Genomic DNA, 16,806 nt, shown 5'->3' with positions numbered 1-16,806 from the left:
ACTTTTTTTTGGTTGCCTGTCCTTTTGTAAAAAATTAAAATAGCCAGTGCTTTATATTGAAAAGATAGTTTTATGTTACTATTATAGGTCCTTTTTTGCACTGTTGTTGTATTATAGTGGCAAATCTGGCTAAGTGATACAGTTATTTAATCTTCAAAATGAGAGCGTGGCACAGGCAGCTTTGGAGGAATCCAGTTCAGCTTACATGGAACCGTGGTGCTTACCTTAAGGAAGAAGCACTAGAATATGCTGAAGTAAAAGCACAATTTGCCTTGCTTGTCCTGCTCTGAAACATCTTTTGGATGTCATTGAGSCATTGAGTTATTTTTGTTACCACCAGATTTTGACACCAGATTATAAAATCTAATGCATGTAACATAGAAYGACTCCCTCTTTCAATGAAGTATGTCTTCAGTGCTAAAGTAGGGAGATGAATAAAGGAGAGATAAAGGGGATTAAAGAGATATGAAATTGGGGAATTGATGCCGTGCAGTTTGGTTAATGCTTTAGTAATAAATCTGTCTTTAGGCAGGTGCTGGATGGATGCTTTGGAACTGGCTCTGAAGTGTTCAAGTCTGCTTAAGCGCACAATGATCAGGGAGGGGAAAGAGCACGACCTGAACTCCTCGTCAGACAACACACACGTGTCTCTCTATGGTCTGCTTCGTGCTAACAACCTACACAGCGGAGAAAACTTCCCGTAAGCAAATTAGTTCATTCCTAAACTTGATGGCCCACTGGGCAAAACGCYGTAGCGGGAACTTGCAATGTCTTTTGCTCCTGGATTCAGTGTAGATGCCTTATTTGCTCTGTGTTTATGAGGGTTTGTAAAAACAAAATGGAAGGTTTGGCACAAGGAACTCAAAGTGGGACATCACATCTGTAAGTTCAATAGTTAAAGTTTAATTTTTGGTATCCTCAAGTCAGTGTCTCTTTTGGTTCGCTTGAAAGTAGAAAGTTTACTTTGTGTGACAGAAGTTTGTAGATCTGAATATATGTTGTTGGTTTTGGTTGAAGTATGAAGGTGGAATAGAGCATCRCCCTGGGATAAATGTGGTTCTCCCTGGCATCAATAGTCTGAGAAGAGGCAAATTGTCACCTCGGATCCCGTACATGGCCCTCTCAGTGGAAGTTATTGCTCCTTCCAGCCTCTCCTGAAGGAGCAGAACTGCCCTGCACGGTTTGGCTGAAGAGCTGTTGTCATGAATTGTAGCTTAATGCCGCTGTGTCCTGGTTTGGCAGATAGGAACTCTGCAGATTGCAGTCACRGCAATTAGACACAACCGCTAAGCTTAATTAAGACTAATGTTTTAATTAAGTAGGTATTGGGGTATTGCCTATTCTAAGAGTGTTCAGTATTTAACCATCTAAGCAACAACAGAAAATCAGCCTCAGTTTTAATGAGGAGAGGGTGAGGAAGGGTGAAGGTGGGTTGAGCTCTGTGTTAACGCAGCCCGTTGCACTTCATGTGTCTGTGCAGTTGTGCAGCCTCCCAGGAGGACTGAAAAAGCTTCAGCTCGGAGCTGGCCTAAGTCCTGCGTCTTTGGAAAAAAAAATATTCACTTATATTGCCTAGATCTGAGAAAAGAGGCAGTGTTCTTCACCTGCCACCTACCGCCTTGTATGAAATACAACTTCAGATGAAGAATCTCCTCTCCTGTTTCCATTTTATCTTTTTCTCCTAGGTAATGAGCCTCAATCCCATGGTGTTAGCAGAATCCCRTTTATCCAGACTCTGCAGAAGTCTTTGTCCTTCTTATCAGTTGTGCTGTGGTGCTGTTGTGCTCTGTAATGTTGGCTCAGACTTGTTATTTAGGTTACCTTTCCTCTCCTGCAGCTGCACAAATAAATAATATGAATAAAAGCTATTTGAAGTGTTATCAAATATAAGTGCTGTTCTAAGGACTGTTCTACGTGCATGCCTGTGTAGTTTCACAGGGAAGACTAACCTGGAAACTTCATGGGGAAAAGTGTARGGAAACTGGGCTCGCTGTGTGGGCTGTTTCAGCGCAGAGTGCACCCTGTATCACTCAGAAAAGCTGGTTCAAACTGCTGCTACATCGAGGGTGACGGGGCTCAYGGGCACTAATGATTTCTATTTTGCCAGGATTCTGTCTTCAAAACAAAGAAATTATTGTATGTTGAGCTAAATATTCACTTTGTCTTTATTTTTGGTAGGTTAAATGACAGCGAAATTGAAAGGCATCAGTTTAAAGATCCAGACTTGTACTCTGACAAATCTGATAAGGAAAATGATCATGATCATGATGAATCTGATAACGATGGACTGGGGAAAAGTGAAGAAAGCGACAGTGACACCTCGGAGCGGCAGGATGATTCTTATGTTGATCCTGAACCAATTGATGTTAAGGAAACTACTTACTTGGAGCAGAGTCATGAGGAACTTGGGGAGGTAAAAGTGCTGCTTATGTAGCGGGCAGACCCTCCTTTCCAAAGAGCAAGCTGATATTTTAGGGGTCGAATCAAATATGGAAAAGTAACCTGCAGGATTGGTTTTCATGTTTAGCAATAAGGGGCAAAAATGATGTTTCCACACAGGTTCTGCTATACTCTATCACTGCTTTTTTGGAAAGTTCCTCTCTCTCAAGTGTTGAGAGAAATTTTATTTTTTTTTTCTTTTATATACACCTACCAGACAGAACCTCTTGGTCCTTTGTTGCTTTCTGTTATTGTTTTTTTATGAACCTTTATGAAAAGGTTGGTTGATGGTTATCTCTCGACTGTGTATTTTAGAACTGTTCTGGAAAGAAACCTGCTTTTTCTGCAGCTGGTGCTTTGGATTTCGGGAGCTGTAGGGGGAAATATTTTGCCTCTTCTCAGACAGAAAGGAGGCCCGTTGGGATGGAGCTGCTGCTTTCGCTCCCTAAACCCAAAGTAGCTCTCAGAGGGAAAGTTGATCCTGTTGACTGACCACTACATAGGCGGAAAAGCACCAGTGTGGCAGCTTGTGTGGTTGGGAAAAGTTGGTAGGATAAACAGCTTTATAAATCTTGCAAATCAGAACACAGGAAAATGCTCTGGATACCTAGGGAAAAAAAAGCGAAGGGAGGAATTCTGAATAATATTCCATCTCCAATGTTTCTGTAATGTATTAGGATTGATGAAACAGATTTGTTTTCAATGCTGAATATTGGAAATCTGGTATCCTGAATTAGAGATGTCTCTTCTATATCTATTTAGAGGAACTTGATCTCTCTGCCACAGTTACTCTTCTGAGTATCCCGTTTTCCATTCTCATTACATCCTTAGAATGTGTTAGTGTCTCTTTTAAAAACTATTTTGTTTCACCCTCTGAAAGGAATTTATTATTCTTCTTATTACTCCCTTTAGGCTGGAGAGGCTGCTCAGACAGAGGTTGTGTCAGAAGAAAACAAGAGTCTCATCTGGACGCTGCTGAAGCAAGTCCGCCCGGGAATGGACTTGTCCAAGGTCGTGTTGCCCACGTTCATCTTGGAGCCTCGCTCCTTCCTGGACAAGCTGTCTGATTACTACTACCATGCGGACTTTTTGTCCGAGTGAGTCAATGCTGTCTCTGATTTTATTTATTTTCATTTTTAAACTTAAACTTGTGAACAGGAGAGATATTAAAACGTTTGTTCTTTGTGTGCTCTTCTTGAAGTAAGTCATAGACTACTTAGTGTTTAAGGGCTGGCTGGCAAACCATCAGATATCCTTGCTGGGTCTCTTTGAAAAACCAATGCCCAAGAGCTCATATGGTAGGTACATCCTGAAGGCTGATGCCTGTTAGGAATKTAACTTAATAACAAGTGGGTGTTGCACACACTTCTGTTAGAGCTTTTAGAAGCCTTCCCTAAATTAGTKTGGTGTTTTTTCCTCCCAGAAGTGTGTTTAAAATGGTGAAACAGTGCCAGCTAGCTGCTTTTTTATTTTTATTTTTTTTAATATTTACTTACCTACAAGTTTATAATGAATTTACCTGCTCAAATAAAGGAAGCAAATTGAGGTATTGAGCTGAACATGAGTAGGACAGTTTTCTAAAGCATTATCTTTTATAAATGGAAGAACTGTAGTGAATGGAAGGAGTGCAACAGGATTTAGTGATACAAATACCTAAATATTCTACATCCTGCACTATTCTTCTTTCTTGTGATTAAGTTTGGTTGGATTTGTAAAGTAAACTGTTTTTTTATGTCTTTCTCTCGTATGTATAGGAAGGGGCTTATTTTGGCCTAAAGTTTTGCAGTGTGGTCCGGAAAGATAACAGTTTTCCTTTGGAGAGAGAGACAGAGAGAGGAATTCAGTTTAAGAAACTAAACATGAAAGCAAAAATGCTTTTCAAAGTACAGTCTTCTGAGGTGGATTACACCACAGGTGCAGGGGCTGTTAGCAAAGAAGCAGAAGCTAAAGACAGAAAATATTTAGTATAATTTCAAGTACATTTTTACATATTTGTTATTGCTCATTGAATAGGTGGGTGTTCTAAATGTTAATAGAACTGTGGTTTACTTTGATAGTTGTATGTGTATGTAGGTATGTAAATGTGTGTGTGTATGTGTGTGTATGTATACACACCAAATTTCCCTGGAAGGTACTCAAGAGTAGTCTCCAAGGAGGATTTTGCCAGTGCTTGAAACCAAATATTTTCTGCATTTTGGAAGTTTTTCTTGCATGTTCCTCTTATCAGTCAAACAATTTAGCCTGCCCCGCCAAGTTCTGCAGTTCTGCACACGTTGAAATGCTGCAGGCCGAGCAGCYGAGCCCATCCTGTGCACTGCTCCTGCTCCCTGGAGTGTGTTGGGAGTAACAGGAAGCCTGGTTGCAAGAAACACTAACTTACTGCCCTGGAAATGTTTATTTGCAATTTACACATATTCTTGCTGCTCTTTTCGTAGGATTCTGTGTTTCATCATTTGTATGGTTAGAGTCTCCCTTCACAGACACGACCGTTTTGGAAGCGCTACTTTGATTTTTCTGTTTGATTTCCACTTGACACAACTGTTGGATAATTTTCATTTTGATGCATCTCCCATTCTGAAGGTTTCTAATAATGCAAATCACAATGCAGTCATGTTGGTTAGTTCCTAGCTGTAAGATACAGCACAAGCATTAACAGGACGTTGTACCTGAAGCAGTGCATAATGGAAATATGTTTTTGTATTTRATCTGTCCATTCCATTTGTTTCCCAGAGCTGCTCTCGAAGAGAACGCTTACAACCGCATGAAGAAAGTAGTGAAGTGGTATTTGTCAGGATTCTACAAAAAGCCAAAGGTGTCTTTTCATATATTTTGTCATTATGTTAGATGCTTTGTCTAATTTCTGAGCTTCGGGATGTGTTGGATACAAGTCTTTGTTATTAATTATTTTGCTATGTTGTTTTAAAATGCAAGGTTAAGTTTTTATTATTTATACAACTGTTGCTGCCCTTGCTTAAAATAGACTCTATCCAACTGCTTTTTTTCCCTTCAAGTAGAAATTGAACTTTTTTTTTTCTGAGATAAAATTGAGACATTTCTTTGTTTACCACTCTTTCCTGGTGACCTATTTCTGGTGAGGGAAATGGTAATATTTRCACTTCTTCAGTTTAGTTTAGTGCATGTATCAGATCCGTGCTGATTCCCATAGAATGAAGAGTAGAATAMATGTGCATAGTATTCAGGTGATGAACTTGAGTACAATATGTTCTAAATTGCCGATTTATTTTCTCAGTGTTATCTTCAGCGTCAGACTGGTAAAGTGTTCTGCCAGGTCTCTGCCTGCATTGTGTGACTGTTGTGTTGCTTTTCAGGGACTCAAAAAGCCCTACAATCCTATCCTCGGTGAGACCTTCCGCTGCTTGTGGATTCACCCAAGGACGAACAGCAAGACTTTCTACATTGCAGAACAGGTAGCTACAGAAACTATGACCAMACCAATGTTTTTAAGAAAAATGCATTTACGGCATTTTTGTGCAAGACAGATGAGGTGGCAGTTTCTGAAAAAGAAAGAAGTATCTAAATATGTGAAAAATATTCAAGAAGCTTTCCTCATTAGCACTGCTCTTTTACAGATGTCTCTTTTGCTCTGTGCTCTGACAGAGGCCTAGCAAGCAAGCGAGGTCTGTCCTGCATTTCTCTTCCCTCTTCCTCCAGGAAAAGTCAAACATTAGGTTTCTGAATAACTCATGATATCCAGTAAGACTCTGTGCTTGATCTCTGCCTAAAGAGCTTGAATTCTGTGTTCTGTCTCTGTTAGCTCAACGCTTACACTGTGCTGCATGCTTTTGTTCAAATCTGGGTGTTTTTGACAGGTGTCTCATCATCCTCCAATATCTGCCTTCTACGTGAGCAATCGCAAGGATGGCTTTTGCCTTAGCGGAAGCATTCTGGCCAAATCCAAATTCTATGGTAAATAACGAGATATTTTCTGGATTATAGACTAAGTGTAAAATCTGTGCATGATGCCCCAAGCTATGTTTTGTGGATAGGAGAAAGCTAGTAAAGAAATTGGGTTTTGAACATTGTATTTACTTTTTCTTAAAAAGAATTAATACTAGTCTTGGGAGGAATCAGTATTTTTATTTATAATCGGAGATGCTGCTCTCATAACGTTTTCACTAGAAAGGATAAATTGCAGCACTGAATATTCCAGCATTCTTAACATCATTGCTCAATTCTTGGGAAACGCTGACGGGGGAAGCCTCCTGCTCCAACGTTCTCCCTGCCCTTTGCAGGGAACTCGCTGTCTGCCATCCTGGAGGGCGAAGGGCGCCTGACGTTCCTGAACAGGGGCGAGGACTACGTGATGACCATGCCCTACGCCCACTGCAAAGGTAGCACCGCTGCCCGCGCCCCAAAACCCCACAGCCGCTTCGCTCCCCTCAGCAGCAGTTGCCTTGGAGCGGGGCTGTCCACTCGGAAGGGTTTCCTCAACGGAGGGGACCTGCGGAGTTGTTTTGTCGAGAGTGTCAAGTATTTGAACAGGACAAGAAAACTGAGTTTGAAACTTTGATTTTTTTTTTTAAGAACAATTTTGTTGAGCTTCTCCTGTATTTTTTCTACTGTAAGTGTGAATGTCAAGCTGGTATCTACACGTGAATATATTATTTAACCATAAATCATGCCCATCCATCTCTACTTTCAATATAGGAAACCCCATAATAGTTTGTAAAACTTTCTAGAGGGCACGTAATTGTACAAAATAAAGTGCAGTATGACTGTTTTTTTTTTTTTAAACTACTTCTTTACTTTATATAAATGGATATATTTGAACCAAGGATATCCAGCCATATGTTTTCTGACAGAATTTGGCCAGTCACTAGCTATAATGCTTTCGTCGTTTCAGATGTATGGAAATGATTTGGCAGAATTAAATAATTTGACATTGGATGGGTTGGCCGTTTTCTTACGATTTTTCACTTGTGTTTTTGATATTCTGTATTTTTGTGTGTGTGACCCACATTGTGTGGCAATGGTGACAAAAATTATCACTTACAGTGGACGCATATTGAGATCTTTTTTTTTTTTTCACTCTTCCACTCTACATGTAATTCACCTGAATGTTTGTGTGTGTTTGGGTTGTGATATTTGACAGGAAAATAACACTCCTAATTAGAAAAGGTTAAATTAGAGAGATGACAAATAGGGTTGTTCTTTATATTTCCTGTGATGCAGCAGCGTTTACTCTAGGAATTGTTACGAATTGCACACAAAGAACTTAAGTTTTATACCTTGTGTAGTTATAAATGTCTGGAATCTTGCTTTTTTTCAGGTATCCTTTATGGCACGATGACTTTAGAGCTTGGGGGAACTGTCAACATCACCTGTGAAAAAACAGGCTACAGTGCAACCATTGAATTCAAGCTCAAGGTGAGGAAATGCTGTGGGCGGGCACCAGGAGAGAGTGAGCTTAGTAATAAATGAKCGGCTCGCTCTGTAAATATGAACTAATCATGTGTTCTTTAATATGGAACTGGCTCTTTGTCTTCCTTGGAACCTGAGGAATTTTCATGTCATTGCTACATATCCATTTTTACTTTTTTAAGCTGACAATGTTATTTTTGAACTGCCTTAGACAACCTTTGAAGGTGAACTTAAACCCAAACTCCCCTCCTCCATCCAGGATAAAACCCAGGTTGCTTGGGACTTGAGTACAGGTGATGCTCTGACCAGCATTTCARTGAGTCTGCCCAAGGCTGCTCTTGAGAGCTGTTTGTGCTACAGAAACATGGTTCAAAACCTCCTGTGTAGGTGGGGTGAAAACAATGTTGGTGTTTGTAGTACTGCCACTGTCCCACTCACACAGGCCTAGAGGAGGCTCCCCTAGGACGTACAGGCAGCTTACGCTCCTGCTTCCTTTGAGGCAAAACTTGATAGGGAGCTGGACAAACAGTTGCGAAGGAGAGGCATGTGGAGGTGCAAACTGTGCAGACAGGTGAATTTTTAGGTGCAAACTAAAAGTTACAAGTATTACTTGAAGCTTTGCCTCAGCAGCCCACAGGATATATGTGCAGGTTATCAAAAGCGCTGGTAGAAGAGGATTCCCTGGCAGTTGTATTTGTTGGTGTCCCTGCAAGAGCCCATCCCTGCCAGAAAGGACCCTTAAACTGGTGAAATTTGTATAGTAAAAACGAGGAAAAGACAACAAATCACCCTCCAAGACGATTTGTGACTGCCACTAAGAGGGGCCTGCATGATTTGCCATTTTCTTTCCTGACTTCTTAGTCAGGTCTTGTACTTTTGTCCAGCAAAGCTTTTGAGAAAACAGAGAGGGGGAACAGCATTCTGTGGTTTTATACTTATTTCTGGGATTAAATAGGCAGAAGCTCTTATATTAAAAACAGTTAGGGCTGCTTGTAACAGATTTCATAACTGTTTTTTTTTCTTTAGCACTTGATACGTATGAAAATATAATTTGTTATTAAAATAAAAGTGAAAGAGTTTCTCTCTGTTTTACAGCCATTCTTGGGCAACAATGACAGTGTTAATCAAATATCAGGGAAAATTAAGCTTGGCAAAGAAGTTCTGGCTATTTTGGAAGGTCACTGGGTAAGTAGTGCTGAGCACTTAACAAATTCTGGCCAACAGTGAAGACAAGTGGAAATGGTACTGGGTTACAAAACAAATTCCTAAGATTTGAGAGTTGGCGAGATTGACTTTRGTAAGTAACATCTGGTTACAGTCAGCTCCCGAATCTTATAATATTGTAGTCAGTCTGAGGAATGACTAGAGAATCTCAACATAATGCTGCTTGCAACTCTTAGTGATGGAGAAGTCGAGTGTGTTTGAAAACTTGGCATGAAAAAATATGAAAAAAATATTTTTCACCTGGTAAAACGTCTTCATGTTGGCACTGTGGCAAAGGGCTACGGCACCAGCAGGACACGTTCAAACTTGAAGCAGGTCTGGGAGCTGAAGGCATCACCACTGAGATTTGGGGGCACTGGGATGATCCCATTGCTGCTCTGTTTCTGTTAGAACTTGGGCAGGATGCAGAAATTGAGCTTTGAATTTAGCATGTGTAATTCTTATGAGCTATATGTATCAGCAAGAAAAAAAGTTCAGGTTACAAAAATTGCTTATTCCACCCTTTTGTGTCATCCTGGCATTATTTGAGATTTAAAATTAAGCCCAATTCTGTGTGTTACAGGACAGTGAAGTTACCATTAGTGACAAAAGGACGGACGTTTCAGAGACCTTCTGGAACCCGACGTCGGAGATCAGGCAGCGCAGGTTGCTGCGGTACACGGTGAAGCTCGAAGAGCAGGGCGACTTTGAGTCCGAGAAGTGAGTTTGCTGTGGAAGTGTGTGCAACTGTTTCTACCAAATAACTCAGATTATCGTCTCCAAATTGTAAACATGAGCCAGTAGCTGATGTTTYCTATTTTGCTGTATTTTTTCTGATCATGACCTATAAAACAAGAAAGGAACCCTGTTTAAATACAAAGTTGTTATTTAGAAACCTTATCCCTATGGAAAGTCTTAATGAAAATGTAGTTCAAAGATGCATTGCACTGTGGTCATGTTCTTCTTGGAGGTTGGTCCCTTTACTGGTTAGGGAAATTTTTACATTTTGGGGKTTTTTTTATGTTGACCAGCTTGTAACTCTTTATATTTCTCACTTGTCAGGCTTTGGCAACAAGTGACTCGAGCAATAAATAACAAAGACCAAACAGAAGCTACTCAAGAGAAATATGTTCTTGAAGAAGCGCAGAGAAAGAGTGCCAAAGAGAGGAAGCTTAAAGGGGAAGAGTGGACGTGCAAGCTGTTTGATCAGGATTCTGTCTCGGGAGAGTGGCACTACAAATACGCGGAGTGAGTGCTGAAATGTCTGTAACTGTTGGTTAAATGTTGGAAAGCAGCCACTGCTGAGCCCATTGTGAAAGAAAACTTCCTGTCTGCCTTCTGTAGGGAGAGATATTGAATATCCTTAGTAGTTTCCTTGGAATAAGAACGTATTTCTTCTTCACATTGCTATGGCATTGACGAATTGCATTCCCTGTCTGTGTAGCACCAGGCCGTGGGACCCTCTGAATGACATGATCCAGTTTGAAAAAGATGGTGCCATCCAAACAAAAGTTCGACATCGGACACCAATGGTAGGCTCTGGTTTTGTTGGCTGCTGCACAAGATCCAGGGATTTGGATGTATTTTATTATGTGCATGAGGCTCATCGAAGCACTGAGGGGAGGGATGGAAGATACTGCTGTTCTCCTACAAAAATGTAATGTACCCGGTCCATAGTCTCTCTCTTCTCTGTTGCATGGTTTGTTTATTATTGCTAATTGCATAGCATATGCATTGAATGCATGTAAAACATTCAAACCTATCTCAACAGTTTTGTAAGACCTCTTCTTTAAACGAGAAGATGCCCAAACTTTAGGCTATTGTGCTTGTAATTATTCCTGCTAAATAGTGGCAAAGCAGCATGTTCTTCATTCCCGGGAAATAATTTGTAAGTGTATCAATTGTAGGTTAGTGTTCCAAAAATCAAGCGAAAACCCACCGGCCAGCAGAAGAAAGGAGAGTGTGGCTTCTCGTCCCCTGAGCCTGATAATCAGGATTCCTCTGGAAGTGAAGGTAGGAAAAGATATATTTACATGGGGAAATGGTAAATTTATTCCACAGTTGAATGGAGATCTAGAGTCACCCACTCTTCTGCCCAGGATGCTTGTATTAAGAGACTGTTGGGTGCTTTGGATCTCCAAATTAAGTGTGTCCTAGAGAAACAAAAGCAACAGGTGGCTTATGGTTTTAACTGGTAATTTCCCTGTTCTCTTAATCATCCATATGTGATGTAGGCCTACATCTTGTGCAGACTAAATAAAAAAAAGAAGGGTGGAAAAAAAAAAGTGTTTGTAAACTCTCAATTAAAACAACACAGCCTTTATATATATAATATATATAATATAAATGTATGTATACATACATAATAATATACATATATATATGTATGTATATTTAATTTGTAGAGTGGTGTGTTGATAAAAAAACAGATTTTTGTTGATGACGGTGCTTGTAGCAGTTAGTCCAGCAGGTGYTTTCAAAATATTTCAGCTGCTTACCTTGCTGTCCCGTGCTGGAGTTGAAAGTTCTGGCTTTCCCTGCAGTCTGCCCTGGCGGCGCTCGCTCGGGGTGGGCTGAGCAGTCGGGTCTGTGGCTCACAGCTGCCTTCTGCATCTTTCCAGCCCAACTCCTGAAGCACAACACGAGGATAAGGAAGAAGGGGGCCGACCTCGGGGAACTGCAAAGTGCAATTGAAGCTATCAAGGAAACGCAAGAAGATATTAARAGGTAGACTGAATAACATGCTTTGTAATTGCAAGAATATTCATTTTCTAGGTTTTAACGAGGGTTTTAAGTTGGCTAAGTGAAAACCAAGTGAACYACTTCAGATTTGAGCTCAAGAATTCTGGGATCGTTTTTGCGTTGGRGTATGAGGTGCACTGGAGTAGCTCAGAGAGAGACGCTGCTGCAGCAACGAGCCTGGTGCCTTCTGTGGTCGATGCAGGCTGTTTTCTGTGGAGAATTGTCAAGTTATGAATAGGGTTGTCTGAAATAAATGGCTTGGGGATTTCTGGTGTTGGGTCACTGAAAGGGTGTTTTTGTATTTCTTTTATTCMTTCCTGGAAAACTTTCAATCAGATTTCATTCCTTGTATGTTGGAGTGATGGCAGTATTTTTTTTTTTCAGAAGGTTATGAAAGGGTTTTGGGCCATGCATCTCTACAGTAGTGCTAGAAATCACCTGAGAGTTTCCATGGTCATCTCTTATTGTAGGATTGGGGCCAAATTTTGATTTTAAATCTCTTTGGAATTTGTCCTGCTTTCTGCGTAAATTCACTGATGTGGATTAGTTTAAGACAGAGGAAGAGTTAGATTCACTAAAGTAGAAATGAGGAAGCTCGGAGAGCAGAGTGATTTAAAAGCAGAGAACAAGCAGAGACTGAAACAAAAAGTTTTTCATATATATATATTGCTTCACACTATGTTTGTTTAAAACGCAATCTATGAAATACAAGAAATAACATGCCCATTCCCTAGCATTTGTTTTTCCTTAGAAAGTATTTAAAGGACCAACATAATTAAATCAAATATTGACTACTCCCTAATATTTAATAATTTTCCTAAAAAAAAAAAGTCTTTTGCAWGGATCCCTAACATGTTAAGAAACACCAGTTTGTCTTGCTTGTTACTTAGAGGATGTTATCTCTTCCAGGGACATTACGGCTCTACGAAATCGAGTCACTTCCAACCCACCCGCCGTGGACAGCCAATTTTTGCAGTTCAAGCACTATGTCATCATTCTGCTCGTGATCCTGCTCCAGCTTGGCATTAGTATCTTCTTGAAATAAGAAGCATGAACACGGGCCTTTCTGAACTGGAATGCTCAGACTCTTCCTGGGGACCATGTTTTAAGCGGGACTTTATTTGCTGCAATAGTATCTCAGAGAGCCTGGTAGCAACAACGTACGGAACTTTGTGCCGCAGTGCATGGTTCAGAGCCGTCCTCCTGTCTACCCAGTGGAAGTAAGAATCGTGCCAGTGCCAGTGCACCCTGCTCCTGGTGTGTGCCTCTCTTTGTCTCACGGACGTGCAACAGCAGCCTTGTGTTTTGCCGTAGGTCCTGCACTGCTCTGCTCCACCGTCACCGTGGAATAGCTCAAAATCCAAACTCGGAGCTCAGCCCCCGCTAGTCGGGCACGTTTCCTGTCTTGGTAGAATTATCAATAAGCAGAGTTTGTTACACTTAAACTTACTGGTTTTGGAACAAAGTCGCTTTGGAAGTAGCCCCCTTACAGACATTATTTGTAAGGGGGCTTGGAGGGAATATTGAGGGTTTGGAGGTCAACTGCTTTAGGTCAAACAAATACATTGTTATATGAAGCTCATGGAATGGGCAAGTGAAGAGCTAAAGTCTTTGAGACCTTTGCAATTTAATGTCCTTGATTTGTCTGTGCAAGTATGACAGTTTTTACTCTGAATTGTGATAAGGGCTTCTAAGCCAGTGGTTTTATTTTTACAATTTTTAAACCTTAAGTTTCCTCATAAAAGCATTCCTCCACCTAGCACCCGGAGCACGTTTYTAACAAAGCAGCAGCCAGGAAGGTACTGCCTTGGTCCACGTGTGCTTATGAGTTGCAAATGTCAAGGATTTGCAGTATGTTTGTAAGTTTTGATAAACTGGCAGCTTTGAACTTTTTGTATGACCACTTCACAGTCAGAAGACAGGCTGCTCATATCAGGGACTCTTTCTTATTCTGAAACAAAATGTTAACACGCAGTCGTGTCTGGTGTGTAGCTTGAGTTGAATCTCCCGAAGAGGAGACTGTGCAGAACAGAATTCAGCTGCAGCAGAGTCAACAGTTCACTTGCAAATGAAAATGTGTTTCCTAGGGGAAAGGCTTCAGAAACATCAACTAGGCTGGCTAACAAGACATGTACCAAAACAAACGTGAATGAAACCCTAAGTCTCTTTAAATTCTCCCTTGCTGCAGTATACACTATGTAACTTACTGCCCTGGTGCACCTAATTGCTATTCTGTGCATTAATTATAAAGCTTAAATTTTGATTTAAAGCCAGGGTTTTGAACATGTTCTGATTTGGAAAAAATACATGCATGTGCACAATTTGCAAAACTTCAGCAAAATAATTTAATGCTAGACAGTATAAGAGTAGCAAACAGATAGAGGTGTTTGTCTGCTGAGTTCCTAATGCCAGTTGAGCCTTTCCAGCTCCTGATCAAGCTGAAGAGGAGCTGGAGTAACATAGAGCCCAGATGGGACAGCGGGGTGACAGGAGAAAGGCTCTAAGGGGCAGCCACGTTGTTTTCCAAGATCCTGTTGGAAACCAAACACGTGCCAGCCTAGGGAAGGGTTCAGGCATCACTGCGGTGGTTGCTCCTCGGTGACACCTGAGGAGCAACCTCCCTATGCTCCCTATGCTCCCTATCCCTTAAATTAAGCATGAGGAGACTGCTGAGTTGGCTTGAGAGTAGCCACTGCCTCCCTGTAAATCCAGTTCTGCATCAGTACCGCCTGGTATTTAGTGAAAATACTATCTATTTATTTACTGTCACTCCAGCTCCTATGCTGCTGTGGCTGGCATCTCGGCTGCACCTCCACTGCCATTGGTTCCCTTGGGCCTCAGCTAAATAAGAGAGTTCCTTGCTGAAGTAGTCACCTTCTTACTGCTCACCTCTCACATTACCTGTAATTTGGTCTTGTTTCATGTTCTGGTCGCTTAACCAAGCCCAGTGGCCTCCTGTAAGTGGACATCACCGAAATGCATTGATCTCCTATCATGTCCGTAGCCCATAAGGCAAAATTTGTGAATGTAGAAGGGTCCTTTTTGTATTTTTTTTTTTTTAAAAAGGCGGGGGAAGATCCCTCACAGCAGAACCTGAAGTTGTTAGCAGAATAAAAGATGGCCTAATGAAAAGGAAAGCAGAGTATTCTAACATTTAAAGCTCCCAGCACTTAGACCATTCATTTTATCATTCAGATGTCAAAGTTCTGCCTCTTCTAGGATGTGCTACAATCCCTTAGGTGTGCTCTGTACATGAGAGGGATACATGAGGAAATGAGAGGGAGGTAAACACAGATTACAAATTTAGGCTATAGCTTAAGTCCTTGAAAGAGCACTCTGCAAAAATTTTGGTGCTGAAACTCATGAATGATGGTTAAGATTTATCATCTCTCTTGTAGATAGGAATGTGCTTCTTTCCTTCCATGATGGTTTTAATCACTTCTATTCAAAATCAATTGATAACCCCGTCTAGATGTGCTTGTATTCTCCTTCTCTGCTTAATTTTTAAGTTAGTTACGTTCTACACCGTGAAACTTTTCAAAGCAAAAGCTGCAGGCTTCTGCTTTGACTGAAAGATTACGGAAATACTAAAAAGCACAAGCCGCTAATCCCTATTTTGCTGAGTTTTGCATAATGCTCCCTCATGTGAATGGAACAGCAATTTCTTGATGACTTTTATAGCACAGCTGGTTGCAGGGCTTGTTTTTGAAGCCTTTTCTCTAGTGCATCCCTGTTTCACCACGATGTGCAGCAGATCTTGAATGTTACATACCTAAGAGTGAACTCTGCTCATAGTCATAAAAAAATGATTGTACAGTTTGCAGATATTTGAGGGCAGTGGCCTCTTAACTAGGTTTTTAATGTTCAAACGAGCACTTACTTTCACACTTTATTTTACTGTTTGTTTCTTGTACAGGCAATGAGATCTTCTCAGAGTTTGTTGCCATGGTAGGGTTTTTGTTTGTTTGTTTTCTTCAAAAGCACTCTAAGCCTTTAATTTGCCATTTAAATGGCAAAGGTGACGTAAAGAAAAGAAGAAAAAAAAAAAAAAACATGTGAAATGCAACAAGTAGCCCTTCTAGCACAAAGAGGTATTTCTTGCATTTCACATATTAATTACTTCAAAATAGTAGACGTTTCTTATAAGGGTATAGAATGTCTTCCTCCCCCTTAAAACTTAAAGAAATAATTTGAAAGGTTGTCCTATAAAATGTTGTGATGGTTGTTGTTTTTTACTTTTTTTTTTCTCCTCGTTCGCTGCCCTCCTGTGCCTTTGGGAAACTTTGCCAGACCGGAGTTGCTGAAACAGAACTGAGATGCAATGATGGGTACAGTTCCCCGAAGGGTGTTACTTCCCCACTCTTCCTGTAATTACCATGTAACGAGGATGCTGTACAGCTGTCGGTTTTACCTGTTGTCTTGCAAGGGGATCCCCGACTCGCTGGGAATTGGAGTGTTGCAAACAGTGCCTTCTCGGTGGCCTCCTTGCTGTCCCGAGGCGCGTCAGGATGATTGTCACGCGTGTGCCATACGTAACAGCCCGTCTCCTGTGAAGGCTTCTGGTTTTGAAAGAGAGCTTTCCTCCGTGGTCAGAATCTCTGTTGCCCTTAAAGGAAAAAAATGTATATATGCCCATAAGAATAAATAAATAAATAAATAATCACTTTATTTAAAGAGGGTTCCCTCTCCTGGCTGGTGTGCTGTGACTGGAGACTGTTTTGCAGCCTGTGGTGTTACACAGAATATGTGGTGATAAACAGAAATAACTGTAACCTAAGGACAGCACAGATAAATGGGGGGGGGGGCTGCTTGTGCTGTTGTCTTCTTCTAAAGAGAAAAATAAAGTAAAAAAAGGCCGAAGTGGATACTAGTGGGGGGGGAGGGGGGCACAGCTCCCCGTTCCGATCCTGTAAGCGTGCAGCGGCTCCGCTCCGTGCCCGCGCTCTGCAGCCCCCACGGGCGCTGTCGGGGGCCGCGGCCGCCGTTACTGACCGCTCCGCTCCCGCCGCCCTCCCCTCAGCACGGCCCGGCCGCAGCCGC

General features: G+C 41.2%; 2 protein-coding genes across 7 annotated transcripts in view; both read left to right on the top strand.

The window, feature by feature from the left end:
- The window catches only part of OSBPL8 (oxysterol binding protein like 8), a 68,725-nt gene extending 55,496 nt beyond the window's left edge, over positions 1–13,229 (top strand). For all 6 annotated transcript variants that reach the window (XM_026038523.1, XM_026038522.1, XM_026038521.1 and 3 more), the window contains 15 exons: positions 529–700; positions 2,179–2,413; positions 3,352–3,536; positions 5,170–5,251; positions 5,769–5,867; positions 6,270–6,366; positions 6,693–6,791; positions 7,730–7,827; positions 8,917–9,006; positions 9,608–9,744; positions 10,087–10,272; positions 10,469–10,556; positions 10,932–11,037; positions 11,646–11,751; positions 12,676–13,229. In XM_026038523.1, the coding sequence (XP_025894308.1) occupies positions 529–700; positions 2,179–2,413; positions 3,352–3,536; positions 5,170–5,251; positions 5,769–5,867; positions 6,270–6,366; positions 6,693–6,791; positions 7,730–7,827; positions 8,917–9,006; positions 9,608–9,744; positions 10,087–10,272; positions 10,469–10,556; positions 10,932–11,037; positions 11,646–11,751; positions 12,676–12,811 (1,916 nt within the window). In that variant the 3' untranslated portion in view covers positions 12,812–13,229. The remainder of the gene's footprint in view (positions 1–528; positions 701–2,178; positions 2,414–3,351; positions 3,537–5,169; positions 5,252–5,768; positions 5,868–6,269; positions 6,367–6,692; positions 6,792–7,729; positions 7,828–8,916; positions 9,007–9,607; positions 9,745–10,086; positions 10,273–10,468; positions 10,557–10,931; positions 11,038–11,645; positions 11,752–12,675) is intronic.
- A 3,045-nt stretch (positions 13,230–16,274) lies between these two features.
- BBS10 (Bardet-Biedl syndrome 10) overlaps positions 16,275–16,806 on the top strand; it is a 2,735-nt gene continuing 2,203 nt past the window's right edge. Inside the window, exon 1 of the mRNA XM_026038539.1 lies at positions 16,275–16,298. Coding sequence (XP_025894324.1) covers positions 16,275–16,298 — 24 coding nt within the window. The remainder of the gene's footprint in view (positions 16,299–16,806) is intronic.

Source organism: Nothoprocta perdicaria, unplaced genomic scaffold (assembly GCF_003342845.1).
Source record: "Nothoprocta perdicaria isolate Ctin4 unplaced genomic scaffold, notPer1 scaffold_211, whole genome shotgun sequence".
Lineage (NCBI taxonomy): Eukaryota > Metazoa > Chordata > Aves > Tinamiformes > Tinamidae > Nothoprocta > Nothoprocta perdicaria.
This window is presented reverse-complemented; position numbering and strand designations above follow the sequence as displayed.